The sequence below is a fragment of the Anthonomus grandis genome, chromosome 1 (genome assembly GCF_022605725.1).
Source record: "Anthonomus grandis grandis chromosome 1, icAntGran1.3, whole genome shotgun sequence".
Lineage (NCBI taxonomy): Eukaryota > Metazoa > Arthropoda > Insecta > Coleoptera > Curculionidae > Anthonomus > Anthonomus grandis.
In genome coordinates this window covers 8,211,962-8,227,357 of record NC_065546.1, presented here as the reverse complement: position 1 = coordinate 8,227,357, position 15,396 = coordinate 8,211,962, and the positions used below count along the sequence as shown (strand labels likewise).

Here is a 15,396-nt window from a genome sequence, read left to right as displayed (position 1 = left end):
TATATAGGTAGCGAAAAAATAATTTAAAAATATACTTAATTAATATCTAAACAAAAATAATTATGTACAGGGTGGCTAAATAAGAATGCGAGGTACTGTATCTGGGAAACTATTCATCGTAGAAGCTTGCGATAAAAAATATTAGGGCCACAACTTACATTATAAAAGAAATTCGAAATAAATTATGTTGTAGTTTTTATAAATATTAAAGGATTCCCTTATAAAATTTTCTTTGGCCTAAATTTTTGGTTAGGATGAAGATATTAAGATGCGGTTTTCGCAAGCATATTTAGGCGTCATTAAGCTACTTTTTTGTATAAAAAAATTTATACCATTGAATTTAAGTTTTTTGAGAAAATTAGTCATTTGTGTCAGAAAGCCGAAAAAAGCTCTCTAGCGGCGAGATGTAAAACTAAAAAAACATGAAATATAATAATATTCGTAGCTTAATAATAGCTCTTTTCAACTAGCCCAAGTTTGATAAAATCGGCTAAGGCGTTTTTAGTATACAGGGTGTGTTTTAAGCCAACTTTTGAACACCCCCCACCACTTAATTTTTAGAGATACAGCAAAACTATTCAAATAAAAAAGGTTCGGATTAGTCTCTACTTTAATAATCAGCTATTTTTTGGTAGGTTAATTCAGCAAAATTTACAGAAACATCAGTTTTCTAGATTCAAGATTGCAGTTGCGCCCCCTAGCGGCCATTTTAGAAACTTGAAAATATTTTCCAGGTCATTCTCTTGGCCATTCTAGTAATAAATTTTTTTATCGCAAGCTTCTACGATGAATAGTTGCCCAGATACAGTACCTCGCATTCTTATTTGGCCACCCTGTACAGAAACTAAATCAAATAAAAGTTTAAATTTGTCAAGCGAAAAGGTGGGTAAATTAGTCATAAAACATAAACAAATTAAAAAGTAGCAAATTAAGTACATTTTCGAATTCTCTTTTTTTCCAATATCGGATTTTTCTGAAAACTTTTCCAACTTTCTCTTTTTTTTTAATCTTCCTATAATAAATCTTCCTTGATAATTTTATTTTTTAATTTTTATCACAAACGGCGGAGAAAAACATCTACTCGCCCCCCATCGTCAGTGGGGGGCTCAACCCACGCCGAAATAATAAAGAGGACGAGAAAAAAATGGACCTATCTGATGGATACCAGACGGACAGGTCTACGAAAAGGGAGGACTACAGGAGATCAAGAAGCAGACAAGAGAGAGAGCGAGGTAAGACTCCGGACGACTTCTAAAACCGAAAACAAAATCCCGTACTGATGTAATAGCTGGGTACTTAGGGCAAGTAAAACAAAGAAGATTCCCCATCTAAAACTGTTTATTGAATGAATTGAAAAATATTTCCATACAAAAGCAATTGAACAGCGTCACAGTTACCTAATTAGACACGAGCCGCGATATAGCTTATTTTGCAAATAGCTGCTATACTAGGTCGACTAATTATTGCAACCAACTATTAATGTTTATAATAAATAAAATGTAACCTACTTTGCTTTTAAAGAATTTGCCTAATATTATAAATAATTCCTTTACACTGACCCCCAGATTATCCAAAACAATCAAAACCACCCCAAACCCCCCCGATCTGGGAACTGGTAAAGCGCCACCCCAGAGTGCGGAACAAAGGCAAAGCGAGGAACGTGTACGCAAACTCGAGGAGAAAATTCGGAAAAGAGATTTGCTTATAGAGAGAAATGTAAAAGATATGCACGAAGTTAAACTTAAAAACTCAGTTCACCGAGAGATTACAACTATTCGAATATAAGATAAATAATTTGATCTCAGAAAACCATTCTCTTAACAAGCTGATCTCCGACTAAGAAGAGAGAGCCCTAACTAACCAAAACACCAAGCTCGAAGAGAGCCTCACGGCGCTGGGGGGGCTGGCAAGCAACAAAAATGAAAACGAACATAAAAAGAAAAGAACCAGGGCATGTCTCCGCCTGCACAAGACGGAGACAGGCCGGCCTCGGAACCGGTGAACCCTGCAAAAACAACAAACAGGGAGCCAGTCCGCTCAACATCGTCAGCCCCAAACCTAATCCCAATCCCCACTGAAAATCCCACTCTTAACACGTTAACTGCCAGCCCCAATTAGAAAAAAAAATTACCGGGTCCTACGGGCCACGTAACTTTTTTATTAAAAACAGTGTCTGTGTGCCTCAAAACGAACGCATGTGTAAAAATTTATGTAATTTTTGCTTTTTTTTGTTTAAAAAAGCTGTGTCCAAATATGGTACACATGGCACCTGATTGTACAGGTTTTATTTTTTGATGTCGTGTGCCATGTGTACCTTATCTGGACACGACCAAGGTCAATGTTGATTCGCCTGGAGACATGGCAGCAGTTGTACGGTTTTCACTAGAAGCGCCAATACCACGTGCATTTTATGTTTGTTGCCTTCTTCAGTCATTCTTTCTATAAAAATCGGTGTAAAAACATGTTTTGTGGGCTATAATTTGGAGGAGCAATGGCGGCAAGAGATGCAACAAGCAGTGGAGGCTGCAGCAGAAGAAATAGAGATTTATAGAGACCTTGACATGAGTGACGAGTTTTCAAATATCTCAGATTCTGATTTGGATCCGACATATTTGGCCGGCGAGATATCTTCAAGCAGTTCTGAAGAAGACCGCCCTAAAAAAGAAAAAAATGAAGTATGTATGTCAGTTAGGTACGTAGGAGGTTTGGCAATTCCATTTTTTATACATAGTTTATTTTCTAAAATGTTATTAGAAAAAAACAGTGTTGTAAAAAGTTTCAATATAATAACTCGCGTACGAAACTAAGTGGAATAGTTATGTATATCAAATTTAACGTCTAAAATTCATCTTTTTTTTCTTCCTAGTAATGATACTTCTTATACACTACCCTCCATTTTTTTAGATGTTTCAGAGCCTTCAACATCTGCTCAGTTAGATATAGGCATAGATTCTTCAGGCAATGATGAAAGAACGGAGTGGAGACCAGCTTCAGGAATTTTTTCGACATTCACTCTATATACCAATGAATATTGGAATTTCACTAGCCTTGCAGACCCAAATGCGCGGGCGGTAAGGATAAACTTCATTATTTTGAATTACTTGTATCCGACGATGTTATTAATAAGATCGTTGTCGAAACAAATAGATACGCGGAACAGCAAATTATTCTTGCCATAACGAATGAAAATATTGGCCAATATTCTCGCCTAAATGCATGGGTGAATACTAATTATAACGAAATACGAACATTTATTGCTATTTTAATTTGGATGGGATTGGATAAAAAACCATCACTAAAAGATTATTGGCGCAAACATCCATTATATAAAAACGAAATATCAAAATATTTGCCGCGGAATCGATTTGAGCTGCTTTTTCGTATGTTTCATTTGGCAAATAATGAAGATTGTCCTCCCAATGACCGGCTTCATAAAATTCAATGCCTTGTTGATATGCTGAACAAGCATGCTTCTTTCTGCATTATTCCAGAAGAGTCTCTTTGCATCGATGAAACCATGATACCTTTTCGAGGTAAATTATCCTTTCGACAGTATATAAAAGGAAAACGACATAAGTTCGGCATTAAAGTTTATAAAGTATGTCTAGATGGAGGATTTACTTACAGCCTGAAGGTATATTGTGGTAAAGAGAAAATAAATGGACAATCGGTCGCGGAATCTATTGTTATGGAAATGTTGTAACCATTGCTTGATAGTGGCCGGACCCTTTTTGCAGACAATTGGTACACCTCTATTCCTCTTGCGGAAAACTTGCAAAATAGATCAACTCATCTAGTTGGAACGATTCGTAAAAACAGAAGAAACCTACCAAAGTCTGTAGTTGATGCAAAATTAAAAAAAGGGGAAATTGTTGCAAAACAAAATAAAAATAAAGTTGTTGTTATGAAGTGGCATGACAAGAGGGACGTGCTCTTCTTATCCACAAAACATACAGATGAACTAAAGGAAGTACACCATAGAGAGGGTCCTAGGCTCAAACCTTCTGCAATAATCGACTATAATAAGGTCAAATCATTTGTTGATATGTCAGACCAAATGTCAGCTTATTCAAATTCTCTTAGAAGTCAATTAAATGGTACAGAAAATTGGCCTTTGAATTTATCACAGGTACCTCAGTCGTAAATGCCTTAAATCTGTACCATAAAATTAACGAGAAAAAAATTTCAATAACGACTTTCAAAGAAAATCTTGCCATGCCACTTTTGAAAACGGCAGTACCGCCAATCCCAATGAATCCCTCAAAAGAGCACAAAGTTTCCGAAAAGACAGATAACGAGAAAAAGCTAAAAAGAGGCAGGTGCAGATATTGCTACGAAAAAAACTCACAAGAACAGGGGCGTAATTATGCTGTAAAAAATACCAAAAGAGTTTCCTACCTATGTCTAGGTTGTGACGAAAATTTTTTTCTTTGTATGGACTGTTTTTTTCAAAAACATGTTTTTAAAAATATAAAATAATCTTTTCATTTTGAAGTATTTTATTTTTAAAATTAGTCTGTTTATTTTATAATTATAAATAACAATTTTACATGTTAAATTACTGCCCATTGAAAAAATAAACGTATCATTTAAAAACGTCAATATTTTGTGTCATATTATCTCGAAAAACAAAAATATTCCCGAGCCATTCTCTAACAAACTATTTCCTACGCCAGACCAATCCATACATACATTTCAATCAACGCTTAATGTGGCCGCCCCATGTATACATGGCTTGGAAGGTAAGAAGTTCTGTGTCCACTGGTGGTACACATGGCGCTGAATAAAAATTGACTGTGTCCATATATGGTACACACGGCAGTTAACGTGTTAAAAAAGACCCACTATACATACATACCCCTAAACAACCTTTCCTTAGCGGGAAAGGGGAGGAGTGCTGATCCTAATATTAACAAGTCCCCAAGGTAGTGTTAAGAGACACGAAAAACTGGGCCACAAAATATAAACTATTTTGTGAAAATAAAATTAACAGAGTTCAGAAAGATAGATTGGGATTAGCGCTCTTCCCCAAAACACCCAAAGATCATAGAGCACTCACAGAACTACTCAAGGAAGAGGGAGTGGAATTCCATTCCTTCTTCCTTGAAGAGGACAGGAAGTTGAATGTGATACTGAGAGGACTGGATCAAAACTTCAAACTGGAAGAAGTGGAGGAGGAACTTAAAATGATGGGGTTCGAGCCTGAGGAACTGGGTTGGTTTAAAACCGGCCCAGGTCGCAGAAGGCCCACGGACCTCATCAGGTTCCTCCTCCCTAAAGAGCAAGAGGCCGTGTTTGGGATTGAAAACATATTAAACATTAGGGTCCGTGTTGAGCGCTTAAGGACTCACACTGCTATAGAAAACAGGAAGCAAATTGGGCAGTGTCATCGCTGCCAAGAATACGGACACGTCATGTCATGAGCAATTGCAACGCAAAGCCGCGTTGCCACAAATGCAAGGGCGAACACTTCTACTCAGATTGTGAAAAAAACAGAGCAACACCGGCAGAATGTTGCAATTGCGGTGGCGACCATCCGGCGAGTTATTGGCGCTGCCCAAAAAACCCAAACATAAATAAACAAAAAAGCTTCGCCGAGACCTTGAGAACGACCAGCACGGACTCTAATACCAAGAGGGCGGAGCCAAAGGATGGCACCTCGAAATCGCATATGAAACGTCCCGAGTTTAGAAAATAAACAATCTAGCAACACCATCTAGTAAGCAATAAAAAAATCTAAAATTTTTTTCTCTTGCATTTTTTCGAAATAATTAAGCGTTTTACAGAAGATCCCTGATAAACGAAAGAGGAGCATTATTAACCCTATTAAATGAGAAAAAACGAAGTGGGCTATGACTGCATTAATTTTTGTCAAATTAAATTAATTTTATCTAAAAAATGGAAAAAAACTATATATTTTTAGTTTTTTTCATAGCTAATTAGATGGTGTTTGTTCTAGATTTTCAAATTTCTTTTTGGAAACATAAGATATGGGCCATCATAAGAGTAAGCCCCTTTGAATCCTTCCATAAAATTGAGGTTACACCATTTTTGGAACCGAAAATATCAAGAGGGTCCAAAATTAAGACTTGCAAATTTTTAAAAGATTTGACTCTATTATTTGATAACTATATCCAGTGTTTCAAATAATCGATTTTTTTCAAGCAATTTGCGGGGGCTGTAGCTCTGAGGGGGTGCATCATAGGACAAATGATTGATTAAATGAAATGATTATAGAAAAAAAAATCTTATTTCAGCCCCAAAAATACGCTATTAAAATGTTTGCACCGAATTTTGTAACCGTGTAAATCAACATGTAATGCTATTCTTGTCAATTATTTATTTAAAAAAGAACTCAAAATATTTAGACTGTCAATGGCAAACCACTGCACTTCGCGGAAGGCACGATTTTCTTCAAAAAGCTTAATATTTTTTGAAAATAAAAATTAATTCGCAAATCCTTTAGCACAGCTCAAAAATCAGCTATCTTTATTTTGACAAATACTATCAGCCGGACTCACTCTGTATTCTGTAGAGCCAAACTTTCGGAAAAAATATGTTTCTTCAAGAGAATCTACATCTTCGTCTAAATGTAGAAATTAATCAAATTTTATGACAAACCAATTTGTATCTTACTTTTTCACAATGTTTTTTTGGTGTGTAAGGATGTAAACATTTCAAGTATAGTGGTGAGTGTTCCAAATATATTTTCAAGTGTGACGTGTTAGTGATTTAGACCAATTTGTTTTTGATGGTTTGAACTTTTTTCTATTTCTAGAAACAATAAATAAATGATTAAAGTTGAAATTCTTTTCATTTAACTTTTTTACTATAAATTCAGTAGAAGTACACTAAAAATTGAAAATTTTCCCATATGAAGCTGGTTTTTTGGAAAGGATCAAGAGTTTCACAAGCTAAAGTCGTAACTTCCACAGGAAAAAAGATTTTTACATATCCAATTGAAAAAAATGTAAATGGGATGGAAAATTAATGATTCAAGTGAGAATTTAACTTAACTTGTACATGCCCTAAGGAGGATTTATTGAAGAGTAACATGGCCAGTATTGGTATGAAATGATTACTATCTCTAACATCATAATACAGACAGACATTTAACTTAAAAATGATTTTTCAGCAATAATAAAAAGTAGACGAAACTTTTAATCTAATAGAACAAGAAAACAGGTATTTTCAGCAGGATTCAAGTCACCATAAGGTAATGTTTTTAGAAAGGAAACCTCTGCATAAGTTCCTACCATTCATCGGTTCGGAAACATTTGTTCTGGAACATTTGACTAATAATCAAAACTAAGTTCCATAGGGAAAATAATGTTTACATATTTAATTTCAAAGAATTGTATCAAAATGAATGTTTTAGTGGTTTTTAATCTAATCTTAATTTTCACGATTGATACGGTCTTTAGATTTGGGATTCAAGGGACTATTAATTGTCGAGTAACAGTATCGTGGCATCGAGCATTAGTATAACAGATTAATATTTCTAATTTAATAAAGTAAGAAAACGTAAAACACTACTTTCTAAATATTGAGTCTTAAGTAGTTAAGGTAAAACTGGTATTAATGTCCAGACAACCCTTACTTGATAAAATATTCGTTATCAGTATTTAGTGTGCTCAACAACCATTGTGAACCATTTCTCTATATTTTAACCATTTGTTTCCGAAATTATTTTTTTAATAAAAAACATTGATTTTTTGGGTGCAGTTAATTATTTAGACCATACTAAGTACATAAATAAACTTTTTAAAAAATTTTACTTGTGGTTTAGCTTTAGAAGGGAGTGCTTGTAGTGAAACCACTAGGAAACAAACCTATCAATTTATTATTAATAAATACAGATCATTTTTTATGGTATCCGGAAAAGCAGTTTTCTTATCAGAGAGGCATAACGCGACTTCACATGAAACAAAATAGCTTTTTATTTAACAATATCACAAATTATTATACCTATATTACCTGGAACAATGCCATCTGGACTTATGGGGCTCTGCCTTCGTGCTGCAAAAGGCACATCTTCCTGGCTTTCCATGGATTGGCATGTGGGAGCATGAGTCGAATCGAATCTCATATGGCATCGTCCGCTTGAAATGATTTGTTGTTGATACTGAAGATGGACGGCCTCTTTTACAAGAGCTCAATTCAGCTCCTACCAATCCAAGTGCGACAGAAAGGCGGAATAGTTTTAGCGAGAGTTTTGCAGGAGAATCAGTTCTTTTCGTGTAGAGAATAAAGACATTTACTAGCGATACGTTGACAAAATAAAAAAAATCTCTGTGCCACCACTTCTTTGACTTTCTGTCGACTTGATAGCATGACTTCAAAATATCTAGTTTGTCTACGTATCCCATGTGGTCGTTGTATCTTTTGACTAATTCAGGACAAGAAACCTCTTGAATGGAACCATCTTTCTTTTTCCGCTGAACGGACTCAATACTGGATGGATTTAGATAATTACTCAAAAAATGTACTGGTCTACTATCCATCCATTTTGGAAAAGTTAAGCCATCCAGGCTAACCCGCCAATCCGAATCACCCCTTTTCAAACGTTTGTCTTCAACTAGGTCTTTCGGCAGATCTTTCCGTCCTTTTCTCACTGTCCCACAAGCATAAATCATTTCTTTTTGTAAACTTTTTTGCAACTCAACAGAGTTAAAAAAATTATCAAAATAAATGTGGTAACCACATCCGACTAAGTCTCTTGTCAAATCACGAACGACTCTGTTCCCGTGGTTTTTCTCAGTTATGTTGCCGACTTTACCAACATAAATCTGAAACTAGCAAACATATCCGGATTCCTCTGATCTAATCCAAACCTTGTAGCCACGCTTTACGGGTTTGTTTGGCATATATTGTTTCAATAGGCTACGACCCTTGAATTTAATCATTGACTCGTCAATGGCTTGGTTCTTGCTGGGTTTTAGGCCATTCTTGTATATGTCTCGGACAAAATATCAAGCAAGAGGCGTACTTTATAAAGTTTGTCATAATTGGGGGCATCTCTACCGGGCTGCACCGAGTTATCATTTACATGTATATTTGACAAAATCGAAGCAAATCGGTCTGTTGACATAATTGAACTTATACATGTATCCCTAAGTTGGTCCATAGACGACCAATAATCGTAATAACTTGGTAGCTTTTTTATCCCCATAATCAAATTTATGGCGATAGATGCTTTTATCTCTTTGGCATTGGTTGGCACGAAACTGTTAGGATTACCGCCTGCCTTTTGTAGAGCATATAGATTTGTTTGAAAAGATATTTGTTCAAAAAGTCGATCAGGGAAAATAGTCAGGAATACATCCGTAGGTGTTTCTACATTTTCGGTAAGGCTTGGTCCCGATATTTCTAAAAATACTTTCAAAGTTTGGAGGCAGTGAAGAGAAGATTTGGTCCAAATTGTTTTTTTCGCTAATTCTTGAGCTTTTATTACTGAAAGGGGATAGGTATTCATCTTCACTACTCCAATTATCCGATTGCTCTTCAATGTTATTTTCACGGTACGGCGATAATACTGTTCCATCCTCAAATATTATTGGCATAGATTCTACGTCAAACGCATCATTATATCTTGATTGCGAAGAATTTTCCACATCTAAATCCATCAAAATTTCATCGTCTGTAGCATCGGCTATGTGACTTGCATTACCATCAGGAATTTCATCCAAGAAATCAAAAAGATCGGTTGATTCTATACCTAATAATTTTCCATAAACGTCTCGCCTATAATCTGAAAAAAAAGTTTTCCTAAAATTCTTAGTGTCCTCAGGCTTAGCACACCACATATTATTCATCAAATTTATACATTTTTATAATTTTTTTAGCTTAGCGACAATAACAAAGTATATTGAAATGCTCTAATAATCTAATAAAGTTAAAACTTACCCGCCATCATTTAGGAAAATTAGTAAAGTAATTAAAAAAAGTGGCACTAATTCTGTAAACAAAAGCATGTACATAAAATAACCTGCAAAACTAACAACTGGCGCTGCAACGCGGAAACGGAAAATTTTGGAGTGGGGGCACCATACACACGTGTCTTTTATAGGTGTGCACACGGTTAATACTCTAGGAACATGACAAATAATTTATTTGTAAGTGTTCTGACTGTGTGCCCACTAGAAAACAAAGGGTTAAGATCAACTCACTTTTGCACCTAATTTTAAGGTTTCTTCTCTTACAGACCTTTAGGATCTAGTAAGAACTTTCTGGGCATGATCCCAGCTAATTTATACTATTTCAAACGAGTTCACCGTTTGATAAATGTAAAGATAAAATCATATAAAAAAAATATGTATATTTTTTCACATGTGTATAATATGTATATTTCTGTCAGATATATATAATGATATTATTTATCTTAATTTATGTCTGCATTCATTACATATATGGTACATTCAATGGGCTGTTAAAATGTGACCAGGTAAAATCCCTTCTCTATGTAAACCCTGCTTTCTGCAAATTTTAAACCAGAGCTATAAAAGCTTATAAAAGCCATAAAAGCTCAAGGCTACTAACTTCTACAGGAAAAAAGTTCATTAATTCAATGAAGAAAAATTCATATAATATATCTAATTATATCAAATATAATATAATTTAACATCTAAACCTGTTATATTAACTGTCCTTCACTTAAACTATTAGTTTTACTATTATCCTCATTATTCTTATTGTCTTTACTCTTTTCATCACCATCTTCCTGCTCCAAAAACTTATCCCACTTCTCCAACCTCTGGTTTATTTCAGAATCAGTTTCGGCAATCTTAAACTTGGTTTTTCCATCCCATATTTCTGCAGTAAGTTGACGTTTCATAAACCATCTGCCATTTAGTACAGTTACCACTTGCGTTGCTTCCTCTGGAGACGCCATTGTGATCTGGGCCACTCCCTCTGGATGCCTGTCATACAAAAGTACTTTACGAACTTCTCCAATTTTGCCTGCTTCCTCCCTGAGGTCCTCCTGGAATTCTAGAATGAGCCCCACATCCTTATCAAATATTGTTGGGTCAAACAGGTTCTTTATTATTACCACTCTCTCATGCTTGGATTTCTCATTTTCCTTCTTTTCTGGCCTCCAATCAAACAGTTTCTCTTGTTGTTTCTTAAGCTTTAGTTTGTCTTTCTTTTTTCTCATTTTTGGTTTGAGCTTTGGGTCATATTCACCTTTCATTTCAAATCTAGCCCTTTCCACATTTATTATTTTTCCCTTAAATTCATAGCCATCAAGTAACTTAAGGGCCAATTCCACAGATTCTACTTTAATATAAGTGCAAAGAGCATCCCCTTTAAGGTACCCTGTACCAGGTTCCCTATATAGTTTTACTTTGAAGTGTCCTGATACTGGATCTCTCATCACTAATCCACATTTTTGCATAAAATCGATAAACTCTTGTTCAGAAATATCTGTGGGCAAGTTGGAAACATAAACATTGGTATTTAGGGTTTCTTCAAGTTCAAACCATTGTGGCTCAGAGGCCTTTCTCTTTTCTCCTTTGGGAGGTTTGGTGGGCACTTCATTTTCAGCTGGAGGTTCAGGTTTTGTAGCCTTTTCACCTGGTTCTTCATTGTTAAATCCATAAGACATTTGATATTTTGCCATAAAATCATCATCGAGTTTTGGAAACCAAGCTTTCTTCTCCTTGTCCCAAAATAGCTTGGTGCCATCAGCATCTACATAAACATGTGTATCATCCTCAAAGTCATAAGTTATGTTGTTCTGCTTTGGGACCCACTCATTCTTCTCTTTGTCCCACTGGTACTGATAACCTGTCGCCTTATCAGTATAAATTGCAATATCACCTTCATAGTGAACATCTTGTGTGTCATATTGTTGATCACATGTTGGTTTTTGAATATTGCTTATTTGTGAAGCGTTTTCTGGTAAATCTAATGTGTCTTTGGGAATGTCTGAGAGAGTTTGAATTACTTTGCTAACATCTGCCATATCTAAAAAAAATGTGCTTAAAACATATCTTTTAATGTCTCCTTAGTTTCTTTATTTACCTAATTAATATACTGATATTGACTAATACTCTATGGAAAACTGAAAAATGTCTTGGGAATTTGGAAGTAAATAAACAAATACCATATAACCTCAAATAAATGTCTCAAGAATTTTGAGGTTAAGTCCAAGGCCAAATTTCTAATTTTGTTGATTTTCTTTAGTTTATTTGTTTAGTTTGTTATTTCATATGGATGTTTTTTTTTCAATTTTACATCATCACTGCCTATATAGGCATATTTTTACTTTCTGTAAATTTTATTATAAAAAAACTTTTTTGTCATTTATATTGGAGAAATAAGTGAAATTGAATAATTAGTGTATTTTCGATTTGTAGAAAAATAACTAGCTTAGCTTATACCACCCCGTGGTTCTGATTAAAATAACGATATTTTCCAGGCGATATTCAAGGAAAATCCGTTAATATCAACACTGAACAGTAAAGGCCTATAGCACAGAACCCAGATATAGTAGCAACACTAGCAACCACAGAACACAATTATAACACATTATGGTGTGTGAAGCTAGCGTCCGAACGATATCTAGCGACCAAATCGAGAACCCAGCATATATCGCCAGCATCTTATTCATAGTCCGCACTCCCTGTTATTTAATCAATATAATGGCCGTATCTCCTAAAATTCCTAAGAGATTTTAATAATTTTTTGTTCAGGTGTTAACAATAAATACCTATATCGAATTATGGCCCCAAATGCGTACAAACTAAGGTTTCGTTGTGAAAATTAATTAAAAAGTCAAATGTTAAAGAAATGAAACAGGCCTTAACTCAAGGGCGTACCCAGGATTTCAGCTAGGGGGGGCAGCTCATACCTGTTTCGAGAAGATGGTCGGTCGGCTATATTAAAACAAAAAATCCTGAAAATTTATTTTTATGAATTAGTTTAATTGACACAAAACAAAATATTATATATATAATAATTACAATATATATGTATATTAATTTAACAGTAATCTCGGATTTGCCGAAAATTGGTCTACTGCCAGTCTTTTCAATAAACCACTGCTTTCTTTTAAATAATTACGATGTATGCTCATCAGACATAAACCTGTAAGCCTTTCTTTACCCATGGTGCTTCTAAGCCCCGTTTTAACTCTTCGCAGCGTACTGAAGAACCGTTCTACGGTCGCCGTGGTGCATGCGATAGTGCTTCGTTGAACAGATCAACTATTTCTATGTTCGTTAATTGATCATCTGATAAAGCCTTATTCGCCCATAAATTATGCCAAAGGTTCAGTTCTACGGTGATATCCAGGTTATAAAATTCTTAGCTGATAAAACAGCAGCCGTAGCTGGGAAAGAACAGTTGTCAATAGGCGTGCGATTCTACGACGAAAGCAAAAGGAAAATCAGAGAAGAATATGTAGGATTCATTGAACTAATTGCACAAAATGCTTCAGCAATTGCCGAAGCAATTGACAATTTCTTGATTAGTTCTAAGCTCCCAATTCTGCGTTCTTGTGTAAGTCTGTAATGCTGGTTTTGGTCTTGGTCATATACAAGGCATGTAGCTTACTTAAACCAAACGCCGGAGTATTTTCTTGGGAGAATCGAATATTCGATGTTGAAATAAGTGAATCAATGTATGGTATTGCCAGGGAACGCCGCCTATATTCGTTACAATATTCGTTATCTTATTCTGTGTTTGCTTGTGAGCAAGACGTGGAACCGACATATCCTATGATCAAATCCATTGCAACAGCTCGCGCTTTTCATTTCATTACTTATTCTATTAGGAAACTCACGGTCAATTCTGAGAATTTCCTTGAGTGATATTTTTGATGTGTTTCCCCACCGAGATAATGTCGATCGATTTAGCTTGAAGTGCGCTAACTACTGGTTCTAAAACTGCCAAATATTTGGCTATTATTTGTAGAGCAATGAAAAACACTGTTTTTGTAACGGCTGCATGCAACTGATAATTTCCCTCTACGGATAACGTTTCTAGACCTGATTTCACAAGCTCTAGGAAATTTTAAGAAAACTTTCTGATTGATTTATATATTTCGTACCATCTCATCTCACACAATCGTGATAGGTTTGGAGCGTAATTTCGACGTGTAGTCGATTCTCCGCAAAAAGTTATAACATCCTTTACAGTGGCGACAGTATTGCTAATTTCTGACACTACGTTTGCATCATTCACAACAAGGTTGAGTTTGTGACTTAAACAATGAAAATTTAAAACGCGAGGAAATTTTTTTCTCAAAATGGCTCTTTCCTGGCCATTGTAGAGCAACCATCGAATTCAAACACTACGCAATCATCGGTTGGGAGGTTGGAACTAATCAAGAAATTGTCAATTGCTTCGGCAATTGCTGAAGCATTTTGTGGTTTTAGTTCAATAAACCCTACAAATTCTTCTCTGATTTTCCTTTTGCTTTCGTCGTAGAATCGCACGTCTATTGACAGCTGTTCTTTCCCAGCTACGTCTGCTGTTTTATCAGCTAAGACTGCATAAGCCATGGTCTTCTGAACTTTACTTAATATATTTGGCGATGTGTAAACTGCATTGCGACGGAAAAAATCACTTGTGTGCAAGTGTCCAAGTGATTTTTTAATTTGTCGTCCCCTGAATTGATTCTTAACTTCAATAAATCTACTAAAACACACTCATCTGTTTGTGTTCCCCTAAGAGACATATCATGTGTACCGCAAAATACTATACAAGAAATAATTGATGACAATATTTGTCTGTTTGCATCGATTGCTTTGTGGTGTCCACTTTGCAGTTGGATGTCTACAGGAACATTTTCAAGAAAATTTTTTGCAGCGTTTGTCGCTGTTAAGGTACACACACAAAGAAAGCAGGTTAGCCAGCGCCTAATTTCGGCGCTGAATACCGGCGCCGGTTTTCCCGCTTGTACGTTCATAAAGAGTTAAAGAAAGCTGGAATTTGGAATCTGGAATTTGGAAAACGTTTTTCTCCAAATACAAAGACGAAGGCAAGGAGTTTATTCCCTAAATAAGGAGCGAAAAGTTTATGGAGAATATCATCACCTATTTCTGACTTTGAAACAACATGAAGAACGGTTTTTTTTCGTATATGAGAATGACATTAAATACATTTAATTATGTGTTGGGAAAAACTGAGCAATGTCTATCAAAAACATGGTGCAACTGGCACAAACAGCCAATTCTCCCCGAAGAAAGACTGGTGATTACTATTAGGTGAGTAAAAATTCATTTTTTATCAAATTAAATATAATTAATTAAACAAAAGTATAATTCTGAGAAAAAGTTTTAAAAGATTTAATTAGATACCCTGTTTATCTAAAGTTCAAGCAAATCGGTCGATAATTCTTTCTCCACAGCTGTCTCATGGATTGTAGTTGTATAATTTGCATGTAGAGCA

At 35.3% G+C, this 15,396-nt stretch overlaps 1 protein-coding gene across 1 annotated transcript; it reads right to left on the bottom strand.

Moving 5' to 3' along the window:
• Positions 1–10,303: 10,303 nt before the first annotated feature.
• On the bottom strand, positions 10,304–12,467 carry LOC126740294 (HIV Tat-specific factor 1 homolog). Its single transcript, XM_050446256.1, has 2 exons — positions 12,025–12,467; positions 10,304–11,967 (listed from the first exon to the last, which is right to left on the bottom strand). Exon 2 carries the CDS (start codon positions 11,963–11,965, stop codon positions 10,634–10,636), a length of 1,332 nt encoding a protein of 443 aa, XP_050302213.1. The 5' UTR covers positions 11,966–11,967; positions 12,025–12,467; the 3' UTR covers positions 10,304–10,633.
• Between the last annotated feature and the right edge of the window lie 2,929 nt (positions 12,468–15,396).

Bases quoted from the DNA above. Each gene is read 5' to 3' on its own strand.
- LOC126740294 (XM_050446256.1), bottom strand. From the start codon at position 11,965: ATGGCAGATGTTAGCAAAGTAATTCAAACTCTCTCAGACATTCCCAAA.